The 18225-nt window shown below is 41.2% G+C and overlaps 1 protein-coding gene across 1 annotated transcript in view; it reads left to right on the top strand.

The window, feature by feature from the left end:
* Positions 1-2163: 2163 nt before the first annotated feature.
* Positions 2164-18225, top strand: part of Cul3 (cullin 3) — a 77047-nt gene continuing 60985 nt past the window's right edge. Inside the window, exon 1 of the mRNA XM_035441055.1 lies at positions 2164-2357. Within this exon, the coding sequence (XP_035296946.1) occupies positions 2292-2357 (66 nt within the window). The 5' untranslated portion in view covers positions 2164-2291. The remainder of the gene's footprint in view (positions 2358-18225) is intronic.

Here is an 18225-nt window from a genome sequence, read left to right as displayed (position 1 = left end):
CTATGGAAATGAAGATCAATTAGCATGCAAATTATATACTCCTATCCACACTTATTATGTTTGTCAGAGCCTTTCCTAGTTTTAACTAACCCATTTTTTATTTTTAGCTTAGTGTAAGCAACATTCTCAAGCTTCTGTTTTGATTAGTAAATACAGATAAACATACATCACACACACACACACACACACACACACACACACACACACACACACACTTGGTTTTTTGAGACAGGGTTTTTCTGTATAACAGCCCTGGCTGTCCTGGAACTCACTTTGTAGACCAAGCTGGCTTTCGACTCACAGAGATCCTCATGCCTCTGTCTCCCTAGTGCTGGGATTAAAGGCCAGTGCCATCACACCTGGCTGTAAGCCTATTTTTTAAAGTTTATTTTTCATTGGGGGCATTTCCACGTAGGAGAGTCTGGAGCATAGCACTGTAAGCTTAGACATTACAAATAATTTAGGGCTAATGCAATCATAAATAAGCAAGCTTTACTAAGTTTTCTATTTTAAAAAGTTACTCAGACCTCAGCTTCCAAATGCAGATGCACATCACAACAGTTTATTCAAAAAATTAGAAACCTCAGGAGAAAGTCAGGTTTTCCCTGTGGAGATGGAAACAGCAATGAGTAAGTAGGTAGATTAGGAAGTTGGAGTCATACTAAATTAAAAGCAAAAGGCAGTCAAACTAGACAGTTCCACTATAGGATGATAAAAGAGTCCCAGAGCAAACAAAAAACGTTTCCAAATCTACAGCAAACTGAATTCCACGGTGGCTTTTGTTTTAATGGTCTGCACTGCTCTTGGTAATGGTACAAAAGATTTGTTTGGCAGGCGTCTATCATAATGTTTAACACAGACTATTAAGATATTGTAGTACGCAGGGCAGTGGTGGTGCACGACCTTAATCCCAGCATTCGGGAGGCAGAGGCAGGCGGATCTGTGAGTTCGGGACCAGCCTGGTCTCCAGAGCGAGTGCCAGGATAGGCTCCAAAGCTACACAGAGCAACCCTGTCTCGAACCCCGGCCTCCCCCCGACCCCCCAAAAAAAGGGGAATAAAAAAAGATGTGGTACATTAGGCACTCGTTTTATTTCGATACAAACAAAAACCGGTTTTCACATTAGTAGGTTCTGGATCCTCCAGAAAATACCAAATTTACCGACAAACCCAGGAGCTAGCGCAGTGCAAGCAAGGAAGCCTGGTCGCCTCAGTTGTGAGGCGTTGCAACACCTAGCTCGATATAGGACATCAGCTTCTCATTGGGCACAAACTCTGCTTCCAAGTTTCTGGCTGGGGCTCAAGTACCCATCCCTAGGCCACGTGCCCTAGAAAAACACAGCCACAGTTCGAGGACGTTGAGCCGCCCCACGGGCACCCACGCCCTTGCCTGGGACTACCTGCAAGGGGGCTCCGCCGGGCGGGCGGGCGGGGGCCACGGCGCTGAAAAATCCCAGCTTGGCTCCCGGAACTTCCCCCGCCCACTGCCCACGTGACACATCATCTTCGCCCTCCACCAATCAGCGGCCGCCCCCGCCTACCGGGGGTCTCGGACGCTCCTCTTTTGAAAAGGCAGCCCACGCCTCCTGGCCCCGGGCCCCGCCCCTTTCCCGCCCCCAGGACGCTGCCCGCTGTCATTCCTAGCTCCGCACCCTCCTCCGCGTCCCCGCCCCTTCCTCGCGCTCCCTCCCTCCCGCCCTCCCGGCTCCGACCCGCGCCCGCGCCGCCGGCCCCTCCCGCGCCGCGGCGCGGCGCGCGCCGCCCCGAATCTCGCCGAGAATCTGGAACGTTGCCGCAGGCCGCGCGCTTCCCGCTTCCCCTCCCGTCCTCCCGCCCCCTCCCCCCATCTCTCCACTCTCGGCTCTCCTCCCTCCCTCCTCCCCCCTCCACCCTCTGGGCCGGATCTCGTCTCGCTGAGGCGGAGGAGGAGAAGGAGGAGGAGGAGGACGTTCGGCCTGCGCAGTGAGATGTTTGTCCGTCGCCGCCGCCGCCGCCATCGCGGAGGAGCGCGATAAAGGGAGCCGAGCCCGGCGCGAGGGGAAGCCCGCGAGCCGCCGCGCCAGCGCAGCGCCGAGCCCGAGGCCGCCGGCCCGAGCCGCCGCCCGCCGCCGGCGCGGCCCCGCGCAGGGGCCGGCCCGCTGCCAGCCGCAGCCCGGGGGCCGCGCCGCCGCCCCCGCCGAGCCCGCGGCCGCCCTCCCGCCTTCAATGTGACACCGGCGCCTCGGAGTGCGAGCCGCCGCCGCAGCCGCCGCACCCGCACCCGCCGCCGCCACCGGGGAGGGGCCGAGCACCATGTCGAATCTGAGCAAAGGCACGGGCAGCCGGAAGGACACCAAGATGCGGATCCGGGCCTTTCCGGTGAGTCGGTCCTCGGCGCCCGGGACCCGGAGCCGCGGCCGGGAGCCGCACGCGAGGCCGGGGCTGAACTCCGCCAACAGGCCGCAGCCCGCCTCCCCTCACCCCACGGCCGCCGGTGGCGGGGCGCGAGCCTTCCAGGGCAAGCGGGCGGCGCGGGCCGGCGCGGTCGCCACCGGGCGCGAGCCGGGCCGTTCCTGACGCCCCGGTCGCCCCGGGGCCTCCTTCGCGCCGGCCTCGCTTGCCTCGGCCCGAAGGGGACGCGCGCTGCCGCCGCCGCAGCCCTCGCGTGGGGCGTGTGTGTGTGTGTGTGTTTGTGTGTGTGTGTGTGTGTGTGTGTGTGTAACTTTCAGCTGCTGGTTTCCAGAAGGAGCCGGCTGGGCTTGGACGGTGGTGGGGAGGACCGTCCGCCTCTGCCCCCTCCTCAGTCAGGAGCCGTCTTGCCGCCCGCCTGCCCCACTCACTGACAGAAATGCCCGGTGGCTAAAGAGCAGCAGCAGCACCGAGCCTAGTATTTATAGCATCTTTGATCCCGCAAGCCTCCTGAGCGCTTCACCAGACGCTCCGCTCCGAGGAGGGCCGGCCAGGCACAGAAGGAGCTGCACTCTCCTGCTTTTCCATCTCTTAGCCAGGGAAGTCCCCAAGAATAGTCGCCACGCAGGCTAGTTTTACCTTGTACGTTTCTTTTAGCGACAGCAAACGTTTTTCTCTTGAGAAACTTTTTTTTTTTTCTCTCTTGGCGTTGCGTTGAGTCATATAGGCTTGCGGTGTTTAGTAGATGGAGCCTAACTTCGGATGTCATGCCTCCATCAGACAGCCAGTGGCAGGCAATTAAAAGGTCCTGTTGTAACAGAGAAACTGGACATACTTGCTCATGTCGCTACAGTAACAGGTAAAAGTCAAACGGGCAAACCCGCAGTCGGGCAAGTCCTCTTAAAAGTAAAACCAAGGAAAGTTGTTGTTTTTCTCTTCTGAGGCTCATAAGCATTCTGTCGTGTGGGTACCCTTTGCAGTGAGGAAAGGAAAGACAGACAGACCACAGTGTTGCCCGAGTTGAGTAACTTTGTCCTGGAGAACTTGAGGGCCACTGAATTCTTAATGTCAAAAAGAAAAGTATACAACTGATGCAGAATTGTGAATTTGCAAGGAACATATTGAAACTTTTATGTAAATAAATGGGGCCTATGTAAACAGGGTGGGTACAATCAGGAGGAAGAAGTATTTTGATATTAATTACATTATGAACGATTTATTTTTACATCAGAAAGTGAGAAATGCTGGAAAGACAACACTGATAAAGTTCACTACTATGTTTTCCTTTGTAATTGGGCAGTGGCCTGGGTTTATGAATTTGAGTAATAAAATTTTCCTCCTGAATCCACCATCCAGGTGATTGTCAAGTCTGATCCCTCCCCCCCCTTCTATTTTTTGGGGTGTGTGTGTCTTTTAATGAAATCGTGACACTGGTTTTCTAGGAAATGTTTGCTCTTGGTGCTGTTCTTTCTTGAAGTCTTTGTTTGGTGAGATGTGGAAGACCTCCTCTCTGACAAGTTGTATTCTGTCTATCTGTGCTTGCACCTCTTTGACCTCCTCCTCTCCCTGCTAGCACCTGTTTTCCTCTCCCATCCCTTCATTGCTCCAAGATACACTGAGTGCTGTATGCAGGTACTGTTCCTGGAGCTTTAGGATTTATCAGTAGATGTGTAAAGGCAAAGATCTTTGTTTTCTGGAGCTAGTATTAGGGATTAAAAGCAGGAGAGAATTTTATTCCATTAGCTGAAGATGATAATAGTGTTTGATAGGTTAGCTAATACATAGTACGGGAACAGAGATTTGTTTTGTGTTTTCGTTTTTTTCCTAGTTCATAAGTATAAATAACAGTCAAGGTAGTTCCCATTGAAAATAATCAGCCATTGTTGGGGGTAGATAAGGCTCCAGTGATATTTCATTGACTTCTGGGAATCAGGTCCTTAGACTGTCAGACTTTCATCCAGATTAGTGGTCTTGTCTAAAACTACAGCCCACATCAACTGCTACTCAGAAGTTATAAATAGTATTTCACACACACAAAAATACCACTTATGCTTATGTGTGTATATTCCTACAACTGGTGTATGTTACACTATGTGGATATATAGTTAGCTGTAACTTATGGCAAACCGTAGGTTAATGAAAAATTTCAGTTGCTCATTTCAGGGTCGTCCCCCCCCCAAAAAAAATTGATATGTAAAAGGAATGAGTGAGTTTGGATTTGTTTCATTTTCACTGTACAGTAGTGGTGAGTTACCTTACAGAATATTTCATATATACGAGAGTATTGCAGATAAAATTTTACCAAACAGGTTCTCTTTGTATTTTTAGTGTATATTTTAAGTTTGTTTTCACATTATTCAGCAGAGTGAAAGTTACACTACACTAGCTTAATGCACAGCTTGAATTTTTTCTGCCCCCACCCCCAGTTTACATTTTTAAGTAAACTTACAAAATTTAAGATTAAGAATTTCTGTACTTGAACTGTTAACAGAAAAAATTGTTGATTTAATTTTTAGACTTACTTTTATTATATAGACTATAGTTTATTTTACATCTTTTTGTTGGTAAATTTTTTAAAGTTTTTTTTTTGTTGTTTTGTTTTGTTTTTTGTGAGGTGTGTGTGGGTCTGTGCATTTTGAGTGTAGGTGCCAGCAGAAGGCAGAGGAGTCAGACTCCTTGGAGCTGTCCCGTTCTACCTGCGGGTGCTGGGAATCAGTGATGGTCTTCTGCAAAATCATTAGGCACTTTTAACCACTGAGCTACTGCTCTAGCCCCCGTTGATAATATTTCATTAAGAAAAAAAGCACACAAAATATCAGCTGGGGCTACAGAGCGTGATTATTACAAAGAGGGGACATTACATATGGATTTGGGCCAAGTAATTCCACTGGAAGAGATTAATTTTTTCCTTGCTGTTTCCATGTGTCTTCACTTGTATGTTGTCTACCCTGTATATACTCTTTTGGGTTAACATTTCTCTGAAAAACCATTCCTCTCTGTCTGGTCCAGAATTTTGTTCAAATGGGCAGGCATGGTTGGACTTGGAGGTGTGATTCTTGAGTGAAAATACTGTCCTCTGTCATTTGCCATTCTTGGCTTCACTTAGATTAGGAGACACTGAAAGTAACTCCTATGATGTGACCTGTCGCTCTACAAAGCTCCCAGCAGTGCACACTCTGTAACTGCTGAGTCAGCGCTCTTGCTCCAGTTTGCATATAATAGCAGTTCAGAAGAGTTGGGAAAATTAGTACTCAAAGTGAATTTTATTGTTTGTTTATTTGTGTATGAGGGAGAAAATGGTATCAGTTATTTAAGTGTGGAATGTGTGTATGTGTGTGTGTGGTGTGGGCATATGTGTCTGGGTATATTTGAGGCCAGAGGATTTTTGGGTGTCCTTGTCTATCATTACCTTATTCCCTTGTGATATGTTCTCTCACTGAACCTGAAGATGGGCTGGCAGCCAGTAAGTCAGTCCCAGGGATCCTCATGTTTTTGCCTTTCCATAGAGCTGGGGTTACAGATACTCATTCACACAACTGTGCTCAGATTTTGAGTTCATATCCTTATGCAGCAAGTATGCTTGAACCAAATAATCTCTACAGCCCCACGAATTTTAAAGCCTATTTTTACATAGTAGCATAGTCAATAATGTAAAATTTGGCCCTTTCTTTCCGTACAAGTACATTGACTAGGAAGTTGAATCATTCACATAAAATAGTCATTTGTTTGGTTATGTTTCATTCATTAAATGTAGCTTAGTGGTAGCAGTAATAACGTTTGTCCAGTGCAGGAAGAGTATAGGATTTTGACTAGAAATATTGTCATTTTTCTTTATATTATAAATATGGAGAACTTACAACAGATTTTTTTGTTACTTCTCCTTCAGGATTCTCAGAAGGGTAGTAGATAGACATTGGATGAATAGTTAATTTATGGTTTTTCAAGACAAGGTTTCTCTGTAGCTTTTGGAACTTGTCCTGGAACTCTGTAGACCAGGCTGGCCTCAAACTTAATGAGATTCGCCTGCCTCTGCCTCCTGAGTGCTGGGATTAGAGGTGTTTGTTTGCCTGTCCTAAAATGAACCCAAAAGTATTAACACTAAGAATCATTGAGGTAAAATATGGTATGTAATTCATAGATGTATTATGGTTTGACAGTTGACTTTCTAATCATGAAAGTGATATAGGCCAATGATAGAAAATTTGATAAAATATCCATGCTTAAATTTCCAATAAGCTGGGAGGTGGTTTACTCCTTTAAATTCATAGCACTATTTTATGGTGGATCATGCCTTTAATCCCATTACTGGGAGGCAGAGGGCAGGTGGATCTCTGTGAGTTCAAGGCCAGCCTGCTCTACAGAACTAGTTCCAGGACAGGTCAGGCTGTTAAACAGAGAAACCCTGTCTTTGGAAAAAAAAAACAAAGAGAGAGTAAACAAAACAATTGCAATAATCTTACCACCTGGAAATAAAGAATATTAACATTTGGATGTGTTTCTTTAACGTTTCATATCCCTGTGTGATTTCATAGCCCAGTTGAGTCTTTTGTGTGTGTGTGTGTGGTTTTTTTTTTGAGACAGGGTTTCTCTGTGGCTTTAGAGGCTATCCTGGAAGTAGCCAGGCTGCTCTCAAACTCACAGAGATCCTCCTGCCTCTGCCCCCCCACCCCCGCTGGGATTAAAGGCTTGCACCATCACAGCCAGGCCCTGTACTCATTTTTAATAATGGTTTCTTACAGTGCATATGGGTAGATTTTGGAAAACATTTTGTCACTGGTACTTTATAATTCCCACATTTACTTTATTGTTCACCTACTGTCAGGAATTTTGACTGACTCTAGGAATTTTTTTTTTCTCTGTACAGAATGCAGCTTAGACTCTGCATAATCCATTCTAGAATTACTGAGCTGAATAGAGTTCGCGTATATTATATAATGACTATCAAGAGAGGTGGAAATATAGCTAAAACTTGTTGAATGCTAGTTCCAGGACAGGCTCCAGAGCTACAGAGAAACCATGTCTCAAAAAGCCCCCCCCATCATAAAAGTAGCAAAATTACAGTTTTAAAGTAGTAATGAGAAGTAATTTTGTAGTTGAGGGTCACCACAACATGAGGAACTGTATTAAAAAGAGTTATAGCATTAGGGAGGTTGAGAATTACTGTTCTATACCATCTTAGTGTTATCTGTTTTACAGGTGAGGGCTTGAGAGTTCAGTTTGCTTGAGGTTAGTGTGTAAATATGAGAACCAGGTTATAACTGGTCCTGTGTGAATGTGAATAGGAAGTATACACTTCAAGGTTGTTTGACATCTTTGAATCTTGGCCAGATACATCTTTGTTATTTATTAATAGGTTAAAAAATAGTAGTTGAGGTGGACTTTGGGGAGCCCCTGTCAAGGGCCCTACCTTGCCTGGGGAGTGGAGGGTGGATGGGATGGTGGAGGGTAGGTCGGGAGGGGAGGGAGAGGGAGAAGGGATTGACATGTGAAACAAGCTTGTTCCTAATTTGAACTAATAAAAAATTACAAAAAAGTAGTAGTTGAATATCTTTTGTTTATTATTAGTAAGGATAAAACTATGGGTAGATCCTGGGGAACTTTTAGTTTTGGAGCATTCAACATATGTGTTAGTTGTGTAGCTAAAATTTAAAGAGGCTGAGAGAGTAGTAGTTAGAGTGTGGGCTAAAACAGCAGGTCCACATTATAACTTGTACTGCCTCCTAAATTAGCCTCACTTTTCTGTATAAAATGAGAATACTAAAAGGACCTGCCTTACCATTTTGTGTGATAAAGTAAAGCTTAGAATTTAGTTAGCACACAGTTAACTATAATTATGTCAATAGTGAGTCATGATTTTACCAAAATTTGAATATTAAAATTCTGATATTTTTTTGTAGGTAGATTGAAGTTCTGCATACTTATTTAGTGCTGTGCTCTCCCTCCCTATTTTATACAAGCTCTAGCTTAGTATTTCTGAAAGCCCACAGAACCAATTTGTGAAGCACCCAAGAATGCAGTCTGAAGAATATAGGGTTGGTACCTCTGGGGTTCTGTATAGGAATGCTACTGGCTCTTGGGGTATGGCTTCAAGAGAGAGTTTTCAGTAGTCATTCCTGCACAATTAGATAAACACTCTATGCTATGTGTATAATACCCTAACATGTTTAAGTAAATGTTCATCAGTTCTAAAGCAGCATTTCTCAACCTGTGGGTCTTGACCCTTTTGAGGGTCAAGCAACCTTTTCACAGGGGTTCACCTAAGACCATCTGCATATCAGATATTTACTTTAAGATTCATAGCAGTAGTAAAATTAATTATGAAGTACCAGCGAAAATAATTTTATGGTTGGGAGTTACCACAATATGAGGAACTGTGTTAAAGGACCATAGCATTAGGAAGGTTGAGAACTACAGATCTAAAACTACTTACTATTTTGTTGTTGTTGTTGTATTTGTTTTAATTATCTCCTGTCTTCCTCATTTTTGGTATTGATTCTCAGATTTCCCAGTGCTCACCCAGACGGCTTTTTTTTTTTTTTTTTTTTTTTTTTTTTTTTTTTTTTTTGCCTTCATTGCTCATGTTTTCTAGGCTGTGGTGTACCGAAGAAAATTGAAAGACAGTGTCACTAACTTAGACCCATTTCATATGTGTGTCTAGCTAGTGCATTTCTCAACTTTCCTACTCAGCTGTTTTATTTTTATTTTATTTTATTTTATTGCCTGCATGTATGAGGGTGTTGAATCCCCTGAAACTGGAGTTACAGACAGCTGTGAGCTAGCATTGTAGGTGCTGGGAATTGAACCCAGTTCAATATTTTTAACTGTTAAGCCATCTCTCCAGCTTCAGAATTTTAATCACTGCACTTAAAACTGTTTATTAAGAATTCTCAGCTGGGCGTGGTGGCACATACCTTTAATCCTAGCACACAGGAGGCAGATGGAGGTGGATCTCTGAGAGTTCAGGCCAGCCTGGTCTCCAGAGTGAGTTCCAGGCCAATCAAGGCTGTTAAACAGAGAAACCCTGCCTCGAACCCCCCAAAGGAATTCTCTTACCTCTCTTCAAGAAACTAACAATTGTCCCCTCCCCAGGAAAACCAGTGTCAGGAGATAGAAGTTCTTCAGCAATCTTTCTATTCATTTACACTCTTGAACATGTATCATTACTCAGCTCTTGGCTTCTGTTGTGAGAAGCAAGAAACTTTTTCTTCTTCATTACCAATTTCATTTTGTTTTCATGGCCAAGATTCCTGATAGAATGATCTATATCTCTTTATTTAGGAGTTTAATTTTCTTTTAGGGGAAGCATCAAGTCTTTATGAATTGATTTTCATCAGTCTAGTTATACTAGTACACAACATAGAATAGGCAGTATTCAGTAAATGAAATAATACAATGTTCTTTCCTTAGTCCGTTTTTTTCACATAAAATGACACACTGAAGGACAGTTTTTCACAGATTCTAATTATAAGGAGTAAATCAGAGTATAAAACTTTCTAATAGTGGTGTAACTAGGATATTTTAAAGAAAGTTGCTAATTGTAGAGCCAGAATTTTCATTTAAAAAATGTTTAGAGTGTGCTGTAGGGTAGTCACAGTCACAGATTGTAGAGGACTGGAGGGCTTGCAGTAGAAGGGTATCCTCAGAGTTGTCCTCTATGGTCATTTAGAGCTGCTTCTCTATTGCCATTAGTAGGGGATTCATTTAAAAAGGTTAGCCATTGCCTTAACATCACTAATCACCAGCCTAATAAACAGGGCCATACTTGCCTAACTAGATAATAATAATAGGAAATTGAGAACTAGTCTTGTAGTTGTCTTAACTAGCCCATAGTTTTTGCTATTGGAAATTATGCCTTTTAATCTTTTAAAGCCAACTAAAATTGAAGTAATTAAGTAAAACTTGTTGATTTGGCTTGTATACATTTAAGACTTAGAATCTAGAGAAAGGGGGGAGGACATACTTTGTTTTTTAAATGAAAAATGTTACTGCTGAGCAAGTGAACAAAACTTCAAAGGGGATCTTTACCTTCTTTGGAAAACACAAGATTTCTTGGAGATATTCTTCTAAAACATCAAGGCAGCATCACCAAGAGGGATTCTTTAACACTCTGCTTGCAAGTTATTCTTTAAAGTAGCTCTTGATGAACTGTTAGCCTCTGATACCTATGTATCCTTTCTAAGTAATGAACATTGTTTTCCTCTTTATATCCACTTACTTTCCATCTCCAACAAAGAAAAGCCACTTTATGAGATTAGCACACTGCTAAGGGTGGAACACCTACTTTATTCTGGATTTTGTTTTAAATATTTTGACTGATCTCAAATCCAAAAAACAAGTTTTAGTTGACAGTCTTTTTCCTCATGCTTTAAATGTTCTTGAGAGTTCTGAGACATCCACTAATAGTATGTAATATTACATAAACACATAGAAAAGGGTAGAGTCATTTTCCATTAAACTACCAGAACTGTCCAGCCTTTGAACATTGATTGCTACATGGCATTGTCAAATATAGAAGTACTGGGTCATATTCATAGTTATCTGAGCATGCCTACATGCATGCAACTCATGGGACACAGGTTGATCTTGCGTGTTATACTACATACTTACATTGTTAAGTGTTTTTCTAGTTTGTGGAATAATACGCTTTCTTAATAGATATATATTGAAAAAACAATTCTAAAGTGGTTTAAATTATTGCCTAAATAGCTGGGTGGTGGTGGCACATGTCGTTAATCCTAGCACGTCAGAGGCAGAGGCATGCAGATCTCTGTGAGTTCCAAGACAGCCAGGACTACATAGAGAAACCCCGTCCCAAGACCCAAACCAAAATAAAATTATTGACTGGTGACAGATCTGAGAGCCATGGGGCTTAGTACAGTGTATTCGGCTCAATGCAGTGTATCTTAAGTATGTACTTAAAAAGACTATTCCTTGAAGTTAACATGTTTAATTACTTCTGAAAAATGAGAGTATACTAAAGTACTGAACACTGAAGGTTGTGTGTGTGTGTTTATTAACACGTGCATGTGTGTATGCATTCTTATGGAATGCTAGGGTCCAAGTTCTGTGTCTTCAGTTTCTTTTCCACTTTATTTTTTGAGACAGACTGTCTTGGTTAGGGCTACTATTGCTGTGATGAAATGCTGTGGCCAAAGCAATTGGGGGAGGAAAGGGTTTGTTTGACTTAAACTTTCATATCAGCGTTCATCATCAAAGGAAGTCAGAACAGGAACTCAAACAAAGCTGAGCATGACCCCGGAAGCAGGAGCTGATGAAGAAGCCATGGAGGGTTGCTCCTCATGATTTGCTCAGCCTACTTTTTTACAGAACCCAAGACCACCACCAGCCCAGGGATAGTACCCAGAGTGGGCTGGGCCCTCCCACATCAAACATGCCTACCACCCGATTTTATGGCGATATTTTCTCAACTGAGGATCCCTCCTCTCTGATGACTCTATCTTATATCAGGTTGACATAAAATAGCCAGTACACAGGCACTCTCACTGAACCTGGAGCTCATTGACTAAGCTGTATTGATTGTCCAGAGAGCTCCAGAGATACTTATGTCTCTACTGTCCTAGTACTGGGGTTCAGGTATGCATCACAATGCACAGAATTTTTTACATGGGTGCTGGGGACCCAGACTTAGGTCCTCATACATTTTATGGACTGAGTCATCTCCCTAGTTCCTAATTTTAAAAAGCTAGGTAGGACTGCTTTAGTAACTGTAACAGCAGACCATAGACTGGCCAACTTATAAAGAACAAATACTTATTTTCTCATATTTTGGGGGCTGGAAAGACCACGATCATGATATTCCCAAATTCAGTTACCTGGCAGTCTGTTCATTGTTCCCAAGATGACACTTTGATGCTACATACTCCAGACAATAGGAATACTTTTCCTCTTTTGGCCAAAAGCAAAGGGCCAAGGCAGTTAACTCCCTTCATCAAGCCCTTTTATAAGGTTACCTAATTCTACCCATGAAGGATCCTCCCTTATAACCTATATCTTGTAGGCTTCAGTTCTTAGTATTGGCATATTCAGCAAAGTAGGAGCTTTGGAGCAGACACACATACTCAAACCATAACAAGAACTTTAGAGAAAATTGGCTATTAATTTAACAGATGAGGAAATTGGAGACTAGACAAGGTGATTTCACCTAGGAATTTGCACCTTATTTGAATTATGGAAAAACAACTACTAACATCTGATTTTGTTGTTGTTGTTGGTGTTAAAAGATTGTTTCTGACCGGGTGTTGGTGGCACACACCTTTAATCCCAGCACTCGGGAGGCAGAGGCTGGCAGATCTCTGTGAGTTCGAGGCCAGCCTGGTCTCCAGAGTGAGTGCCAGGATAGGCTCCAAAGCTACAAAGAGAAACCCTGTCTCAAAAACCAAAAACAACACAAACAAAAAAAGATTGTTTCGGTGGAGCAGACTGATTCATGTGTAGCCATAGTAATTCATTGTTAATACTGGCCTTAATTATGAATTTCTAGTATGGAGAGGCTTGATAATTTGAGTTGACATGATGCAATGGAGAGACGCTTGGGCTCCTTCATTGTTCTAACTAGTTTTGTGGTCTTTGATAAGCCACTTAGTCTGTTTCTTATTTTGTAAAATGAAGAGGTTTTTACTTGGGGTTTGCCTTAGGCAAATTCTAGCTCTTTTTCTATGTAAATCTAGGAAATAATGCTTATGTGTGTTATGATAAATCTTTCCACCAAAAGCTGCCAGAGCCCTACCGCCCTGGCAGTCTCCACCAGCTGCCTGAGTTCTGCCCGCCAAGTTAGGGCCCCAATTAATGCACAGAGTCTTATATTAGGTACAAATGCTGCTTGGCCAATGACTAGATTTCTCATCTGTTAGCTCAGTCTTAATGATCATAAATCTATATATTTTATAAGACTTATCAGATGCCTTCCATTGGCGTCCGCCCTTGCCAGTGGATCACATGGCAAATCTGGAAGAAGAGAGGGCCCACTTCCTTCTTCCCTTGTTTATGTATGAGTCTCCCTACTATGTCATTTCCTGCCTGGATCATCACTTCTTTACTACATTTCCCAGAATCCTCTTTGACTCCTAATCCTATCTAACTTGCTGCCTCATTGGCCAAACAGTACTTTATTCAACAATCAATAAGATGAACATACACAGAGGTACATTCCCCATCATATGTGCTCTTGTAATTTGTGTAAAACATTTGTCACACATTTCAGACATTTTTATTTAACTTTTCAGAATTCAGTTTTTCTCAAAAGTGGAAATGCTGTATTCCACTGATGGAGGCTAAATTTTTGTATGAAGCAATGGGGAAATTAGCAAAGTTCTTGCATGCTTCTTTTTGTGAACTGACCATTTTAGGAAAGGTTAAGTATAAATGTATGCGGTGGGTCTTTTGCTGTCATAACTGATTACAGTTAGGTCTATTCAAAGACCAAGCTAATAGTAGTGGCAAATTACACTTTCATTTGTTTCTCCCTTTGGCTTATGTATAATTGATTTTCCAGTATGGCTACAATTTGTTGTTGTCTTACAGTTTATAGAGATTTTCTTTGGAAAGGCTGTTTTATTTATTTAAAAAGCTAGTCATTTCAACTAAAGGGGAAAATGATAATGGTAATGTCATTGTTATGACTAATTTTTTATTATAGAAGTATGAATTTAAGTCATGCATTCATTTATTTTTTTCTAACAGCTACTTTGAGGTTCTGTTTTTTTCTGTATCAACTATGAAAAGAAGACCATCGATGAGATACTGGCCTGCTTTGTGCTTTAGTGGGAAGACAGTCTATTCATCCGAGGCGTCTTTATTAAATCTCTACTGACTGTACTTGTAGTCCATAAAGAGTGCATTGACTATTCGTATAACACTTATATTGCATAAATATTAAAGTAATGTAGAAATGACTTAAAAGTATTGGGAGGGTGTATTACACAATTTTAGGTAAGAGGCCTGAACATTATCCAATTTTAGTAAACCCATGGTTTCTGGAATCAGTCTTCCATAGATGCTAGGGATGGAATGAATGTCTTTACATGATTGCCTCCTGCTGTGGTCACATTGGATTATGGATATGTTCCTCATATATGAAAACATCAAAAGAATATAATTGAAGTAGAATTAAATAGTAAGATCTATAAACAAATGGGCTTTGATAGATTAATCTAGAAGCATAATCTTCTGTTTTTGAAAAGTAAGTTCCAAATTTTCCAGATGTTCAGCATGATACCTGAGCACTCATGTGCTAAAGGTTGAAATCCTGAGCATAATTGAACCTCCAATGATTCAACTATTTTAATTATAAGTGTAGTTGTCCTATAAGTTAATATTAGAGGGCAGTTGGCTGTAGATAGGCTTATTTTGTGCTTTCATGGAATTGTCCCAGGCTGCTGTGCTTTGATTGATGATTTTTTTTCTTCATGACACAAGTTATTGAGGTGATTTTCTTTTGTTTTTAATTTTTGCTTGGTAGCCACACTTTTATTTCCAAATGGTCTCTATTGAAAAAGAAAGCATTTAAGCAAACATCATTGATTTTATACTCAGTCACTAAGCAGTGCTCTCTTGTTCCGTAAAGGAAGAAACAAATTTACATTTATTAAGCAAATGCTGTGTTCTATGTGCTTTCATAAATGTTCTTAATTGCCATTCAGTACATCATCTCTTTTCTTCACCACAAACAGATGAGGAAAGCCAAGTTTGGAAATTTTAATAACTTGTTTAATCAGTGTCTTTCCACTATGCTGTTTCCCTCAAAGCTTGGCTCTTTGTCTAATTTTGATGGTAGACATTATTTAAGAGATTAGTACTAGAAAATGAGGTTATTGCTAATATTATATATCATTGAATCCTGTCATCAAGTAAGATCCTTTATTAATATTAGCTAATGTCAGCTAGTCATCATGCCATGTGTATATTATATATTATTGGGCATACAATAACAAAGGAGAGACCACCTTACTAGTCAGGTGTTTGTAGCCTAAGTGGGAGGTGCCTTGGTAATTAATTAATGCTTCCGTTGTAAATGGTAAGATTACTGTGATTCCTCAGAAAAGTATACTAAGGAAGCCTAGTTGAGGCTAAAGCTTAGAACTAAGCTCCAACATTTTCCCATGTCTATACATATATGTATATATTATATTTTAGATATGTCACTCTGAATTGCTTGGAATTTGGGTACACACACACACACACACACACACACACACACACACACACACACACACACCCACCCACCCACCCCCGCTGCAAATCTCTGGTAGAATATTATTCATAAGAGACTGAAAACTTCTTGTACTTTGTGCATAGTGGCTACAAAGAATACAGTTCTCTTCTTCTTAGTTTTAACTTGTTTCATGTTGTAGTTCTACCCAAGCTTTTAATAATTGCAGCACCTTCAAGATGTCTAAGTATATAGGCAGACATCTTTCCAAACCAGGCCTTTGGAGGTTATGCCATTTGAAATAATATAGATGAGCATTACAGTTTTTGTTTTTTGAGACAGGGTTTCTCTGTGCAGCAGCCCTAGATATTGTGGAACCAAGCTGGCCTCAGACTCAGAGGATCTGAGTGCTGGGATTAAAGGCATATGCCTCCCCTGCCCAGCCAGCATTACAGTTTTTTCTTTTTTAAGACAGTAATTTTTATTGCTGTTGCCTAATGAGGGAAATATAAACTATTTGAGAATAATTATATATCTAATTACATCTTTCCTTTAAATATAAGCTTTTCTTTCTTGTTAAAGGAATATATTTTCTGTAGCTTGAACTTCTTGGGCGGGATACTAGATGTATTTGTAATCACATAGCAGACATTAAGTAGAATACTCTGTGTGTGTGTGTGTGTGTGTGTGTGTGTGTGTGTGTGTTTGCATGCCTTTGTTGTGAAAAACTCATGAGTTTATTTGTAGTTATAGCAAACGTAAGCACATGTTATCAATGGGACAACTAAAATTCTCAGATAGTTTAGATTGTTACTTTAAAAGATTTTTTTAATGTACATAGGATAGAACCTTAAGATTTTTTTCTCATCCTGTGTAAAGTGTAGTATGTTTCTATAGTTGATGAAATAAGTGTTGAGTGAAAGATAAAACTTATTGGTAAATTTTTTTTTACCAGGATTGATGTGCTTAGTGCCAGAACCAAATCATGGAGGAATCTATATTGACTGCCTGTTTCCTTTGTTTTATTGTTCTTATGATGCTTTCCTGAATGGCTTATTCAGTCCACTAGTTCTTCCCAGCTAATACTTAATAATGAAAGTACTGCTTAAGCAGATTTCTGGAGTCTTTGATAATGGGTAAGATAAACAAGTAAATATGAAAATAGTGCCTGATAGGCAATTTTAGAGCCTGTTGTTTGTCCCTTACTATTCCTTATTTTCATTTTAAAAACATTTGAATATTTGAAAAATTAGATTGATTGCTGCAGATAAGCACATTTAATGTTTTTCCATTATCCTTGTGCCTACTACTGGTTCACATTTTCAAAATTCATTAGTGTAATAGTGGGTAAAGCAACCTTCATTTGTCAGTCATTGGTTTAATGTCACTAAAGGGACATTGAAGAAAAAGACAAGTCTCTCGGGATTCTCGTGGTCCAGTGGAAGAAATGGGACGAAATAATAGGCACAACGAAATATGGGATTGTAGTGATAGACAGACCCTAAATGTTAGGAATGATCTGAAGAAGAATAAAGAATTTTGGTGTGGCCAGGGAGAAAATCCGAGAGAGTATGGTACCTGAACTGGGTTCAGAATCATGTAAGAATCAGATCCAAAAAAGGGGAGTAAGGACAGTGAAAAGGCTCAGTGGTTAAAGGCTTCTGCTGCCAAGCCTCATGACCTGAGTTCAGTCCCTGGGATCCACGTGGTAGGAGAGAGCTGATTCCTGCAAGTTAGTTGTCCTCTGATTACACACATGCTGTGATACTCATTCCTACCCTCCAGACATGCACACACAAACAAAATAAGTAAAGTGTAAACAAACAAAACCCATTGGCTAGGAGGTAGATGGAGGAGGTTCTGTGACTGGAAATACATTGAGAAACCCTAAGTGGATCTTGAAGATGTGTCTGTCCCTTTTAAGGCACTTCTCCATCCTCCTCGCCCCCCCCATAAGGGTTTTGAAAAGAAAGAATGTAAGATAAATTTTATGCTTCTGGTTTGTAAAATTCAGTGACTTACAATGCTAAAACTGAATAAAGAGGATGATTTGGACATGTGTGTAGTGGTGACTTTACTTTGAATGTGTACATGGTTACATCTGTTTCTGGAGCTGGTTGGAGATAATGCAGCAGGTAGTTGAGTACAGGAGTTTTAGGCTTCAGGGCAAAATCTGAGCAGGCAATCTGGATTTGGGAGCCACATGATTTTATTAAGGTAAAAATATTAAGTCATGTGAGACAAAACTAAACCCAGATTGAGAATTCTGATTAAAAACTAAGTACTTGCCCTCCAGAAAAGAAGTGCATACCAGTTATTTTCGCAAAATAATGGATATAGTTCAGGAAATTTTAGACTTCTTGCGAACAATCTAGAATCTGAACCCTATGTATGGATAGGAATTATAGCCTTAATGAAGAGTAAAGGTGTATGAGGGACCCATTATAGAGAGTGACAAGAGCCAAGGAGAGTAAAGGGGATGAAAATTACTTAAATGTCTGATAAATGTTGAGACAAAAAAGGTATAGAGAAAAATGCTTTTGAAATAAAGCTCCTTTACACTGATAGACATTTTGCATAGATTTGCTCTTAAGGACTTTTGTCTTAGCTCTTACCTGTTTATATACAGAGGGTTTGAAAGCTATTTCTGAATTTTGTTTGAAGAAAACA

The sequence above is a fragment of the Cricetulus griseus genome, chromosome 2 (genome assembly GCF_003668045.3).
Source record: "Cricetulus griseus strain 17A/GY chromosome 2, alternate assembly CriGri-PICRH-1.0, whole genome shotgun sequence".
NCBI classification, from domain to species: Eukaryota; Metazoa; Chordata; class Mammalia; order Rodentia; family Cricetidae; genus Cricetulus; species Cricetulus griseus.
The sequence above is the reverse complement of the archived record's forward strand: the minus strand, read 5'-3'. Positions and strand labels throughout refer to the sequence as shown.